Source organism: Pectinophora gossypiella, chromosome 23 (assembly GCF_024362695.1).
Source record: "Pectinophora gossypiella chromosome 23, ilPecGoss1.1, whole genome shotgun sequence".
Classification (NCBI taxonomy): domain Eukaryota; kingdom Metazoa; phylum Arthropoda; class Insecta; order Lepidoptera; family Gelechiidae; genus Pectinophora; species Pectinophora gossypiella.
Genome location: NC_065426.1, coordinates 960803 through 975873, shown reverse-complemented (window position 1 = coordinate 975873; position 15071 = coordinate 960803). Strand labels below are relative to the sequence as shown.

General features: G+C 40.4%; 1 protein-coding gene across 6 annotated transcripts in view; it reads left to right on the top strand.

The window, feature by feature from the left end:
- Nucleotides 1-15071, top strand: part of LOC126377320 (S phase cyclin A-associated protein in the endoplasmic reticulum) — a 526515-nt gene that overhangs the window by 27242 nt on the left and 484202 nt on the right. For all 6 annotated transcript variants that reach the window (XR_007567843.1, XR_007567844.1, XR_007567842.1 and 3 more), the window contains one exon: nucleotides 11732-11913. Coding sequence is in view for 3 of the 6 variants with exons in the window: in XM_050024997.1 (XP_049880954.1) it covers nucleotides 11732-11913 (182 nt within the window). In the remaining 3 variants the exon portion in view is untranslated. The remainder of the gene's footprint in view (nucleotides 1-11731; nucleotides 11914-15071) is intronic.

The following is a 15071-nucleotide window of genomic DNA, read 5'->3' as shown; positions in this document are numbered from 1 at the left end:
AGCTTAAGTGACTTTTTAACACGTTGAACGCCAGACTAAAATTCGTGGTCTAGCCGAGTGAGTTGCGGGACAGATGTCGAATGGTAGACACTGGTGTTTGACATCTCGGAGAAGAATGAGTAGGTCGCGTTTTCCTTAAGCGGCCTATTATTTTTTAGTTATTTCCAGACAATATTCACAAAAAAGTCTCTACGATTTTTGGACAATTCTCACATTTTTGGCGTGGACCCGGGGGTAAGTCCATCGCCGGGCATATGGTGTCTGTCACGGCGTTCAACGTGTTAAGTTTATAAATAGGTTGATTTTTATAGATAAGTATATTTGTAATTATTTGTAAGTACCTTATGTAAATTATTATTGTATGTGATTGATGACTAAATGTGCTAAACGCTAAAAGCATTACTTCCATCTATATATCTACCACATTTTTTATTTATTTTTTTGTTATGGCAATGGGTCGCTTAGGAATACGACCATTCTGCCAGTGTCGAAGTGATCAGAAAACAAACTGAAAAAATTTGACAGGTTGAATAATTTTAAACTGTAGGTAGAGATCTAAACCTCGAGTTAACCTGCAACAAGACAAAACAGGACGTCACAATACCACATTTATCACAATAAATTTTCATTTCATATCAACTTGAAAACGTCAGTCAAGTAGACAAGTCAAGTACACTCGCCAATGCAAACGCGCCTCGTCTAATGGTTCCGTAGGTTGATGTACGTTATATAGCATTACCCTCGGGTTCCCGCGCGCCCCGGCACCGACCTAATGGAGTATTTGACACATTTTTATGTTATTGCCGTTGTAAATAAATACTAGGAGGAAATTTTGTTGCCAGTTAAAAGTAGTATGGATTTTAAATTATTAAAATAATAATTCTTTATTTACCAAACATGCAGAACAAATACATTAAAGTTGATAACATAACATAACATAAACATAAACTGCCTATATACGTCCCACTGCTGAGCACAAGCCTCCCCTCAATCAACCGGAGGGGGTATGGAGCATACTCCACCACGCTGCTCCACTGCAGGTTGGTGGAGGTGTTTTTACGGCTAATAGCCGGGACCAACGGCTTAACGTGCCCTCCGAAGCACGGAATCATCTTAATTGTTCGGACAATCAGGTGATTCAAGCCTGAAAAGTCCTTACCAAACAAAGGACAGTCTCACAAAGTGATTTCGACAATGTCCCCATCGGGAATCGAACCCGGACCTCCAGATCGTGAGCCTAACGCTCTAACCACTAGACCACGGAGGCTGTCACGGAAGTTGATAACAATCTAGGCAAATACATTTTGTAGCATCGTTAATGTGGGTAGAAAACCAGTGGTCGCCGCACTAAGCACAGCTTGTGTCGCGGCGACCGTACGATTACCATTAGTTTGAATTTGTACAAGTTGAATTCTTCTATCGTGTGGGTTGCGAGATGGATTACCAACCCCATCAACCCTGGTGTCAGGGTTACTATTGAGCCACCAAAGGCCCCTGACATGGCTCATGTAACGACTACTAACTTACATCAGTAAGTAGTAACCGGGAACAACGGCTTAACGTGCATTCCGAATCACGGATCATCTAACTTTCGGACAATCAGGTGATCAGCCTGTAATGTCCTAACCAAACTAGGGATCATCATCATCATCAGCCGTATGACGCCCACTGCTGGGCATAGGCCTCCCCCAAGGATCTCCACGACGATCGGTCCTGCGAACTAACTACTAGGGAACACAAACTACTAGAACTAGGGATCACAAAGTGATTTTTGTGATATCTCCCCACCGGGATTCGAACGCGGGGCCTCCGGATCGTGACTCCAACACTCAAACCACTGGATCGCGGAGGCCGTTAAAACGCCCGCAAAAGGATTTAAAAAAAATAAAATGAAAGTATTTTTTTTTATTATGGGGTATGTTCACAAGTAGTCATTACATGAGTAATTCAAATTCAAAATTCAAATATATTTATTTCAGACATTAACACATCCATAGGGGTTAGTATGAAAGGCAACTTAATAGCTAATGTTATCTTAACAATATACTTATAAATAAGAGCTGGGTTTTGGCAATATATGAGCCTTTGTCCAGTGCTCAAAAAATGAACCCTGGGCGCAGGCCGCTACAATTTTTAGGAGGCTGTCGCCTCTGCCACGCACCCTGCACATCAAGGATGCTACTCTTTTTCTCATAATAGCAGCAAAGCCATCTACATGGGCATCTACGAACATCCCTGTGTAACGAAGCATTTCGGACCAACGAGCCTTGTAGCGACATCTTGTGGTTTCTGACGATATAACGTTGTTTTTATATTTTACCCGCAGGAAATCACAGATGGCGCTGCAGGGTTATCGATGGGCCCGAACATTTTAATAATTTTCTTTTCGTTTTTCTAAATTATTATATTAAAATTATCTGCAACATTTATTTTTGATATATTATAATTATATTGTTTAAATTTTGGGATCAAACAAGTCGATCGATTGTTGTCGTTGATTCGGCGAATTTATGGTTTGGTAGATTTTTTCTAGTTTGGCAACTTTGTTCGTGGTTCTTGTGTCAGACTGACAGCTGGCTGAGCTGAGAGACAGGTTATGGAAAGTGGGGACGTCGCGAGAGCGCCGGAGACTCCACTGCCGTAACAATAATGTGGGCAAATTAAAAGCCACGATTTATCGGCGACATCAAGAGCCGATGTCTCGATTTAAATAAACAACTTAACCGAGATGGTGAGTCCTCGCAATTCTTCGTGCATATTTTTGCACCAACTTTGTGATAACCTCGAGGTCCTTGTTTTCAGCAACATCACTGAAATCCCATCGCCGAAGGTCCAGTGGGTGGGTTTAGGTTTCATCCGAGCGATGCCCAACTATCCCGGATGAACCTGTAAGTTATTTTCTTTGTTTTGCACTCGTGAGTTGCCTTGCCACGCTGTCAGCTGAACCACATGCTAATCATTGCCATTCCTTGTTGCAGATGGGGTTTTTGTTTTTCTTTAAAGTTTTAACGTTTTAATTTTCGAACGTTTTGCAAGTTTTAATCTAAGAAGAAGTTTATGATTGGATCAGACTATTTCAACAAATTTTGTGAATGAAGATTGCTACTGTTTTCTTCTGCGTTTGCAAGTTATTTCAAGCTTCATTTCGGCGGAGCTTGCCTTGGTTGTTTGCACGTCGAAGCTTTCCTTTGTGCGGCGCGCATGTGGATGTGCCGCGCCTCTCCTTTTGTCAACACACCGGATAAGGCCCGGTGAAGGTCTGCGAGGTTGACCGGTGGACGTGCAGCCCGCCAGCTGCGTAACAGTTGGCCCGCTGCGCCGCCATCGTCCAGCACGCCCTGGCCTGAGCCGGCCTCCACTCATCACCTGTACGGTATTCCGGAACGCCTCAGGTAGGCCTGATAGTCGGAGGTCCTCGAGTAAGTGAGGTGCCTACAGGTGGACGGACAGTGTTTTAAATATAGTGATATCCCATGGTAGTTACGGAGTGACAATTAACCTGACGGACCAAAGCGCGACCTGTCTCCCTCCATAGGGTGTTCACCTACCTATGGTTGTACTTGGTAATTAAATGTTATAAGAATATACATTGTACGGATTCAAAGGGAGTTTTCTTTGTCTCATGCTCACCGGTCTATAACATCTAGCTGTGCCCTTCAGGTAAACACCACTTTATAAATTTTCTGAAACATATCAGTATTTTAACACCATTTCCTATTTTTCCTACCTTTTTATATAGGTAGCAAAAGATTTCCGTTTCAGTGGCGCCCTTCTTGGTGAAATTGTCGCTCTGTACAACCATTTTAGAATATAAGTGGTGTTGGCATAAACTTTAAGATTAAATTTAGTGAAAACAGTGTATTTTTTATTATTAAAAGTGATGGGATTTTGTGTGAATTGTTTGTGTTTTGTTTGCATCTTAGGTTAAGTTGTGTCTGTCTTAGTATAAGTAAGGTTCTAGGCCTCCTACAGAGACCTAACCTAAATACTTATTTTATTGCAATAAGTTTAACCCAATTCTAGGGCTTATTGTCAATTTTTAAAACTACATTTGTGTTTTCATTTTATTTAACCATTATGTAAACTACAGGTTAAAACATATTTTGAACATTTTTTTTTTGATGCTAGCTAGCAAATAATTTTAATCAGTATTGAGTTTTTTTTGTAACAATTTGGACAAATAATATCCATATAGTACTGCATTTTGAGATTTCCCAACAATTGAATTTTGAAAACATAGAATTAAAAAACAAACAATTTCACTATTTAAATACAATAATAAATTACTTTCTAGTTTTATAATTACATTTATAACAGGACATTGGTTTGTAATTGGAATTTTGTGACTTAGTTTCATCATCATACTTACTGTTAGTTGTGCCGTTACTTGGCAAATATTTTGCTTATTTGTTTTTGGAAATAATTTTATAGAACTGTCTGTCAATATCAACTTTATTGAGAAATATTTAGTAGTCAACTTGCTTACAATCTTTATTATATTCACAACATATTACAACTTGACAATAACAATTAAAAGTAAACATAACCTTCAACAAACAAAATTTAATTAAAAACACTTGTTTCTTTTATTATTGTGAAAATTAAATACAGGGATATAAAGTATCGATGTTGTGTGATAATTACAGTTATTTGGTTTATATTTTATGAAAGTTTTGTACATATTGTATAGAGAGTAAGTTTTGGAGGCAGACAGGTACATTTTGAAACATAGATTTACTTCAGTTTACTTCAAACCTCTTTTCAAACTTGAGATTATAACTAAGACACAACCATGGATATCCAAACTGTTTGTTTACAATCACTGCTCCGTGATGAGTTGGTTTATGGAGTGAGTATTCGTGCTGAAGCACCAGCTGATACTGTTCTCAAAATGAAGAAACAGCTTAGGGAGTTGATCACAGGTATCTCTCCGGATGAAATACTGGACGATGAGCGGAAGCCACAGGCCGAATTCCCAATTATCACCGAAAAGCTGAAGGAGCTGCAGGCAAAACTTGATTTAGCAGCGAAGTCTAGGGACCGTCATCACCTTATGCGTGCTAGGGCTTTGTATAATCATCTTCATCACCGTCTTGAGCGTGTAGTATGCACGGAGTTTGTCGATAGGGACATCCAATCGAAGCAAATTGGGAATCTTAATGCTTGCGGTCACTCATTGGAGAATTTTTCCTTTTCAAGGTTAGCATTCAATAACATTTAGAAAAAATTGGTGTGTTTACTTGTGTCGTAAGTGGCCTAGTAACAGCCTGTTTATGACAAACACGTTTTTTTATGTAGTTAAAGAATATTAATTAAATCTTTTGATTTTAAAATAACTACATTTACCATTAAATGTTTTATGTTGTTTATGTTTAATGTTTTTTTTTAGTGTGTTTATGGTGCGCTAATAAGGCCCATACACACTAGCGTCTGCAACGCAGCGTTTTTATGAACGCTCAACTTAGCGTTTCATATTTTTATGTTTTTTGTTTAGGCGATTATAGCCAACTATTTAATATAGTTTTTTCATGTTGCTCGTGTCAACATTTTTTTTTAGGCCTAATAGAAGCCATTTATTATAAAATTATTTTAAATAGGAAACCTCATTAGGTTGACTATTTTTTTTGTTTTTCGACGGAGCGGGTAGTGACTCCTTAAATAAGCCTCTAGCAACTGTTGTTTTGTTTTTTGTCTTTGTCTTTAGAATTGGGCTATCGAGTGACACTAAGATAGTCGTCAGCTCAACAGGGGTATGATTGTGGGTAACATCCAGTGAAATGGATACTGGGTGCTACTATATGAAAGAAGTGAAAGGTGATCAATGAATGGTGATGAATAACAGGTCGGGGTAATTGTTGTGCTTAGGGTTGTGCTGTTTAGATGTTTGAGTTGTGCTTCGTTACGTTTTTTTATGTATTGTTTTGTCGTCTCGTCTTTGGAGACAGTTTTTAAATTTAGACTGGTTGTGCGCCCCAGGCTCTATGGCTGAGGGCAGCCGTGTTTCTCACCCAGTTCGAAACCTCTCGTGGGTAGGGGGGTATTGTAACGAAGCATTTCGGACCAACGAGGCTTGTAGCGACATCTTGTGGTTTCTGACGATATAACGTTGTTTTTATATTTTACCCGCAGGAAATCACAGATGGCGCTGCAGGGTTATCGATGGGCCCGAACATTTTAATAATTTTCTTTTCGTTTTTCTAAATTATTATATTAAAATTATCTGCAACATTTATTTTTGATATATTATAATTATATTGTTTAAATTTTGGGATCAAACAAGTCGATCGATTGTTGTCGTTGATTCGGCGAATTTATGGTTTGGTAGATTTTTTCTAGTTTGGCAACTTTGTTCGTGGTTCTTGTGTCAGACTGACAGCTGGCTGAGCTGAGAGACAGGTTATGGAAAGTGGGGACGTCGCGAGAGCGCCGGAGACTCCACTGCCGTAACAATAATGTGGGCAAATTAAAAGCCACGATTTATCGGCGACATCAAGAGCCGATGTCTCGATTTAAATAAACAACTTAACCGAGATGGTGAGTCCTCGCAATTCTTCGTGCATATTTTTGCACCAACTTTGTGATAACCTCGAGGTCCTTGTTTTCAGCAACATCACTGAAATCCCATCGCCGAAGGTCCAGTGGGTGGGTTTAGGTTTCATCCGAGCGATGCCCAACTATCCCGGATGAACCTGTAAGTTATTTTCTTTGTTTTGCACTCGTGAGTTGCCTTGCCACGCTGTCAGCTGAACCACATGCTAATCATTGCCATTCCTTGTTGCAGATGGGGTTTTTGTTTTTCTTTAAAGTTTTAACGTTTTAATTTTCGAACGTTTTGCAAGTTTTAATCTAAGAAGAAGTTTATGATTGGATCAGACTATTTCAACAAATTTTGTGAATGAAGATTGCTACTGTTTTCTTCTGCGTTTGCAAGTTATTTCAAGCTTCATTTCGGCGGAGCTTGCCTTGGTTGTTTGCACGTCGAAGCTTTCCTTTGTGCGGCGCGCATGTGGATGTGCCGCGCCTCTCCTTTTGTCAACACACCGGATAAGGCCCGGTGAAGGTCTGCGAGGTTGACCGGTGGACGTGCAGCCCGCCAGCTGCGTAACAGTTGGCCCGCTGCGCCGCCATCGTCCAGCACGCCCTGGCCTGAGCCGGCCTCCACTCATCACCTGTACGGTATTCCGGAACGCCTCAGGTAGGCCTGATAGTCGGAGGTCCTCGAGTAAGTGAGGTGCCTACAGGTGGACGGACAGTGTTTTAAATATAGTGATATCCCATGGTAGTTACGGAGTGACAATTAACCTGACGGACCAAAGCGCGACCTGTCTCCCTCCATAGGGTGTTCACCTACCTATGGTTGTACTTGGTAATTAAATGTTATAAGAATATACATTGTACGGATTCAAAGGGAGTTTTCTTTGTCTCATGCTCACCGGTCTATAACATCTAGCTGTGCCCTTCAGGTAAACACCACTTTATAAATTTTCTGAAACATATCAGTATTTTAACACCATTTCCTATTTTTCCTACCTTTTTATATAGGTAGCAAAAGATTTCCGTTTCAGTGGCGCCCTTCTTGGTGAAATTGTCGCTCTGTACAACCATTTTAGAATATAAGTGGTGTTGGCATAAACTTTAAGATTAAATTTAGTGAAAACAGTGTATTTTTTATTATTAAAAGTGATGGGATTTTGTGTGAATTGTTTGTGTTTTGTTTGCATCTTAGGTTAAGTTGTGTCTGTCTTAGTATAAGTAAGGTTCTAGGCCTCCTACAGAGACCTAACCTAAATACTTATTTTATTGCAATAAGTTTAACCCAATTCTAGGGCTTATTGTCAATTTTTAAAACTACATTTGTGTTTTCATTTTATTTAACCATTATGTAAACTACAGGTTAAAACATATTTTGAACATTTTTTTTTTGATGCTAGCTAGCAAATAATTTTAATCAGTATTGAGTTTTTTTTGTAACAATTTGGACAAATAATATCCATATAGTACTGCATTTTGAGATTTCCCAACAATTGAATTTTGAAAACATAGAATTAAAAAACAAACAATTTCACTATTTAAATACAATAATAAATTACTTTCTAGTTTTATAATTACATTTATAACAGGACATTGGTTTGTAATTGGAATTTTGTGACTTAGTTTCATCATCATACTTACTGTTAGTTGTGCCGTTACTTGGCAAATATTTTGCTTATTTGTTTTTGGAAATAATTTTATAGAACTGTCTGTCAATATCAACTTTATTGAGAAATATTTAGTAGTCAACTTGCTTACAATCTTTATTATATTCACAACATATTACAACTTGACAATAACAATTAAAAGTAAACATAACCTTCAACAAACAAAATTTAATTAAAAACACTTGTTTCTTTTATTATTGTGAAAATTAAATACAGGGATATAAAGTATCGATGTTGTGTGATAATTACAGTTATTTGGTTTATATTTTATGAAAGTTTTGTACATATTGTATAGAGAGTAAGTTTTGGAGGCAGACAGGTACATTTTGAAACATAGATTTACTTCAGTTTACTTCAAACCTCTTTTCAAACTTGAGATTATAACTAAGACACAACCATGGATATCCAAACTGTTTGTTTACAATCACTGCTCCGTGATGAGTTGGTTTATGGAGTGAGTATTCGTGCTGAAGCACCAGCTGATACTGTTCTCAAAATGAAGAAACAGCTTAGGGAGTTGATCACAGGTATCTCTCCGGATGAAATACTGGACGATGAGCGGAAGCCACAGGCCGAATTCCCAATTATCACCGAAAAGCTGAAGGAGCTGCAGGCAAAACTTGATTTAGCAGCGAAGTCTAGGGACCGTCATCACCTTATGCGTGCTAGGGCTTTGTATAATCATCTTCATCACCGTCTTGAGCGTGTAGTATGCACGGAGTTTGTCGATAGGGACATCCAATCGAAGCAAATTGGGAATCTTAATGCTTGCGGTCACTCATTGGAGAATTTTTCCTTTTCAAGGTTAGCATTCAATAACATTTAGAAAAAATTGGTGTGTTTACTTGTGTCGTAAGTGGCCTAGTAACAGCCTGTTTATGACAAACACGTTTTTTTATGTAGTTAAAGAATATTAATTAAATCTTTTGATTTTAAAATAACTACATTTACCATTAAATGTTTTATGTTGTTTATGTTTAATGTTTTTTTTTAGTGTGTTTATGGTGCGCTAATAAGGCCCATACACACTAGCGTCTGCAACGCAGCGTTTTTATGAACGCTCAACTTAGCGTTTCATATTTTTATGTTTTTTGTTTAGGCGATTATAGCCAACTATTTAATATAGTTTTTTCATGTTGCTCGTGTCAACATTTTTTTTTAGGCCTAATAGAAGCCATTTATTATAAAATTATTTTAAATAGGAAACCTCATTAGGTTGACTATTTTTTTTGTTTTTCGACGGAGCGGGTAGTGACTCCTTAAATAAGCCTCTAGCAACTGTTGTTTTGTTTTTTGTCTTTGTCTTTAGAATTGGGCTATCGAGTGACACTAAGATAGTCGTCAGCTCAACAGGGGTATGATTGTGGGTAACATCCAGTGAAATGGATACTGGGTGCTACTATATGAAAGAAGTGAAAGGTGATCAATGAATGGTGATGAATAACAGGTCGGGGTAATTGTTGTGCTTAGGGTTGTGCTGTTTAGATGTTTGAGTTGTGCTTCGTTACGTTTTTTTATGTATTGTTTTGTCGTCTCGTCTTTGGAGACAGTTTTTAAATTTAGACTGGTTGTGCGCCCCAGGCTCTATGGCTGAGGGCAGCCGTGTTTCTCACCCAGTTCGAAACCTCTCGTGGGTAGGGGGGTATTGTAACGAAGCATTTCGGACCAACGAGCCTTGTAGCGACATCTTGTGGTTTCTGACGATATAACGTTGTTTTTATATTTTACCCGCAGGAAATCACAGATGGCGCTGCAGGGTTATCGATGGGCCCGAACATTTTAATAATTTTCTTTTCGTTTTTCTAAATTATTATATTAAAATTATCTGCAACATTTATTTTTGATATATTATAATTATATTGTTTAAATTTTGGGATCAAACAAGTCGATCGATTGTTGTCGTTGATTCGGCGAATTTATGGTTTGGTAGATTTTTTCTAGTTTGGCAACTTTGTTCGTGGTTCTTGTGTCAGACTGACAGCTGGCTGAGCTGAGAGACAGGTTATGGAAAGTGGGGACGTCGCGAGAGCGCCGGAGACTCCACTGCCGTAACAATAATGTGGGCAAATTAAAAGCCACGATTTATCGGCGACATCAAGAGCCGATGTCTCGATTTAAATAAACAACTTAACCGAGATGGTGAGTCCTCGCAATTCTTCGTGCATATTTTTGCACCAACTTTGTGATAACCTCGAGGTCCTTGTTTTCAGCAACATCACTGAAATCCCATCGCCGAAGGTCCAGTGGGTGGGTTTAGGTTTCATCCGAGCGATGCCCAACTATCCCGGATGAACCTGTAAGTTATTTTCTTTGTTTTGCACTCGTGAGTTGCCTTGCCACGCTGTCAGCTGAACCACATGCTAATCATTGCCATTCCTTGTTGCAGATGGGGTTTTTGTTTTTCTTTAAAGTTTTAACGTTTTAATTTTCGAACGTTTTGCAAGTTTTAATCTAAGAAGAAGTTTATGATTGGATCAGACTATTTCAACAAATTTTGTGAATGAAGATTGCTACTGTTTTCTTCTGCGTTTGCAAGTTATTTCAAGCTTCATTTCGGCGGAGCTTGCCTTGGTTGTTTGCACGTCGAAGCTTTCCTTTGTGCGGCGCGCATGTGGATGTGCCGCGCCTCTCCTTTTGTCAACACACCGGATAAGGCCCGGTGAAGGTCTGCGAGGTTGACCGGTGGACGTGCAGCCCGCCAGCTGCGTAACAGTTGGCCCGCTGCGCCGCCATCGTCCAGCACGCCCTGGCCTGAGCCGGCCTCCACTCATCACCTGTACGGTATTCCGGAACGCCTCAGGTAGGCCTGATAGTCGGAGGTCCTCGAGTAAGTGAGGTGCCTACAGGTGGACGGACAGTGTTTTAAATATAGTGATATCCCATGGTAGTTACGGAGTGACAATTAACCTGACGGACCAAAGCGCGACCTGTCTCCCTCCATAGGGTGTTCACCTACCTATGGTTGTACTTGGTAATTAAATGTTATAAGAATATACATTGTACGGATTCAAAGGGAGTTTTCTTTGTCTCATGCTCACCGGTCTATAACATCTAGCTGTGCCCTTCAGGTAAACACCACTTTATAAATTTTCTGAAACATATCAGTATTTTAACACCATTTCCTATTTTTCCTACCTTTTTATATAGGTAGCAAAAGATTTCCGTTTCACCTGATGCACTGCAGAATCGCGGCAGCCGAAGCAGCATCCTGAACATATTATTATATAATACTCTTTGAGAGCTGAGAGCTTTCTGTGTATAGTTGACCCACAGGCTGCAAGTGTAGAACGACTGACAGTAAGCCTTGAATAATGCTTACTTGAGTAATGTTAGGGGTCTTTGGCGGTTCAATAGTAACCCTGACACCAGGGATGATATGAGGTTAGTCATTGACTTCACAACCCACATGAGCGACGAAGAATTGGATAGATTCCTAGGTCAAAGATTCCAAGGAGATGAAGCCCCGGTGGGAAATAGGCGTGAGTTTATGTATGTATGTATGTAATAATTGATGTCGTCATCTTGGCCCCCAGGACAAGGACCTCCAGTCGGAGCCGAAGGAGTTGGAAGTGTGCAAGCAGGTGTCGGACTGCCTGTCCATCGCGCTGGACTCGGTGCTGTGCGCCACGCGCATGCGCGAGAGCGGCGCCGCGCCCGACGCGCTCGACGGACAGCTGCTCAGTGCGCTACGGGGGCGGGCGCATGCGCTGCTCAGGTACGGGCTGCCATACACTATTTATCTAAGGCTTTCTTTACAATTAATCGACATGGCATGGTGTCTTTTGATGTAGATTTCTGGCTGGTATACTTCGTAAGATGCAAAAAAGTCACTATAGAGACAATTGATCTAAGTCGAAGAAGCAACTTCCAAATGACAATTGCTCATAGGTCGTCGGTATTGGTGGTAGGATTTAGCAAGAAATCAAAATCCAGATCCAGAGTAGCACCAATTCTACAATCATTGGTTTAGGCTTGTGGTGAATGCCTCAAAGTGAGAGGCAAGCGTTATACCAACTGGGCTACCACAGCTCCATTCATATTTCATTGTCTGAACCTGTCTTTTTTTCAGTTTGTTTTCCAATCACTTTCACACTGGCAGTAAAGTTATGGTTGTAAGATTAAACGACCCATTGCCTCACTCTCTCTCTTTTTTTAAGAGCTGCGCTCTTGTTGGTGGAGTAATCACCATTCCTCTCTTCTTGCCGCCAAATTCACCTCCTGATACGACACGACCTGCACCTTTTTTTATTTTTTTCATAAATGTTCTCCTAGGTCTACCCCCTCTCTTCCCTTCAATTTTTCCTTCTATGTTTGTTATAAATGGACCCGTTGCCATAACCTAAAAAAATATATTGGTTACAAAGCCACGCTCTTGTCGGTGTAGCATTCTCCATTGTTGTCTATCAAGGCCAATGACTTTCCAGGCTACGTTCCCTAAAAATAGATAGATGGCGCTGTTCAGATGTAACGTGATAATTACCTAATTTCTCATTGTCGGGTACATACATAAACAGCCTATATACGTCCCACTGCTGGGTACAGGCCTGCCCTCAATCAACCGGAGGGGGTATGGAGCATACTCCACCACGCTGCTCCAATGCGGGTTGGTGGAGGTGTTTTTACGGCTAATAGCCGGGACCAACGGCTTAACGTGCCCTCCGAAGCACGGAATCATCTTACTTTTTCGGACAATCGGGTGATTCAAGCCTGTGAAGTCCTTACCAAACAAAGGGCAGTCTCACAAAGTGATTTCGACAATGTCCCCATTGGGAGTCGAACCCGGACCTCCAGATCGTGAGCCTAACTAACCACTAGACCACGGAGGCTGTTCCTGCACGGGTACATAATTAATTAAAAATATAATGTAATGGCTGGGGCATAATATAAAAATAATTGCGTGATATTTGGATCAGTTACGTATGTTGCTACCTATATTTCTGGCTGCAAGTTGTCTTTGATTACTTGTGGCTCTGCCCACCCCATTAGGGATTACGGGCGTGAGTTTATGTATGTATGTGTTATTTTGATCATAATAATAATGGGTGGAAGATGTAATTGTGTAATAACAAGTTATTACACCCAGGCACCTTGGGTCATCATTTATGCTTAAAAGATAAAACAAAGATAAAAGATGCATATGTCTATTATCGACATCGAGGTTTTAAGGTTTAACGAAGGGAAGTCTACGGTCACGAGCATTAATATGTATACACTTTGGTACCATGTCACATTAACTTTATTGACAAATTGAACTGTAAGTCTCACTAAATGTCAAATATGTTAGTGCGACAGGGTTCTAAAGTTGGTACATGATATTGCTCATGTCTGTACAGCGCCATCTATATTTTTTTGTTTTTCTTAAACAAAAAAAAATATATATAAACTTATTTTTTCTGCCGCACGGCGCTCGCCCCTTAGTGTACTTATACTTATCCAAAGTATAGTGTTACAAGAGTTGTGTCCGAGCCAACTGTGCTAATATTTGTGTAGGGACGAGAGAGGCGGGCTTACAAGAATATGCGGTTGACATTTGCAAGCACGGCGCCATAAGTGTCTTATAACAATACAATACTGATGTATTATATACGTCACTGTTCACCGGTTTGCTTCTCAATCGGGGAGCGCCTGTTCGAACCCAGTTCCGGCCAAGTAGTTAATGCCATCTGCGGCAAATCTACAATAAAAAAAAAAAAAAGTGTGTAAGTGAGTGTAACCCAGTGAGTGTAAGTGAGTTCAGCGAGTCAGTCCGCGCGGTCCTTAGCGACTTACAGCCAGACAAAAGTTTTTTTTTTTGAGTCGATGGTAGGCCTGGCAGAGGACGACCGAGAAGGACTTACGATGACCAAATTGGAGATGTCCTTAGAAAAAGTTTAATACGATCTACTCTGAACCGGCGTGCGTGTATGAAGCGATTGATGAATGTGGAGGAAGCAAGAGAAGTGTGTCAGGATCGAAGCAAATGGAATTCTATAGTCTGTGCTTACCCCGGTGTGAAATAGGCGTGAGTTTATGTATGTATGTTTTGACGTGACTTAATGTAGATTTGCCGCAGATGGCATTAACTACTTGGCCGGACAAATGGGGAGCGCTGAAGGCTCCCACCCGGTACAACGTTTAAGACAACAGGCCTGAGGGTGCCCAGTTGGGCGCGAACCTCGGCTCAGGGCGTCGTCTGAGAGGAAAAATATTTGAAAGAATTAATCGAACCTAGTGGGTCGATAGCGATAAGCGCTGAATGAGAGAAATCGTCGACCACACCGGCGGGGTCCAGTTGGTGTCGCGAGCTGATTGGCTGCCTCTATGGCTAGAGTAATCGGGTCATCGGGATCGTATATTACGTTCTTCGGACGCCGATACTTTTCAGTACCGTCCCTAAGCGGGATGTATTCGGAAGCCGCAACTACCAGGGGATTTGGGTGGTGCGGAGCAGAATCGAAAAAATCAGACTAAAGCACATCTCCGTCACTTCATACAAAACCGCTCGTTTTACACAGACAATACATTGACGTTATCGTACACGCGCATCTGTGTGTGTGACGTCTGACGCCATAAGATTCACGTCTAAACTGTGTTCGAGGGGGGGGGGGGTAAACCTAGCTCCTCAGAACAATAACTAAAGCATAGAAGGAAGGCTAAAATAAGAATTCAGAAACTATAAACCGGCTCTCTTCTAGCTTACGACACAAACTATGAGTGAGAAAAGGACAAATGATTCGCTCTTTGCTTCATTTTTTCCGAGGTTGTCACAACATGAAATGTCATTTGGACCTATTGGACTCATTTTAACTCGGCCAAATACATAGTAACATACATAAGAAGATTTAACTTATATTTACCGAACTATTTGACACGGTCGCGTGAACTTTGTTTACG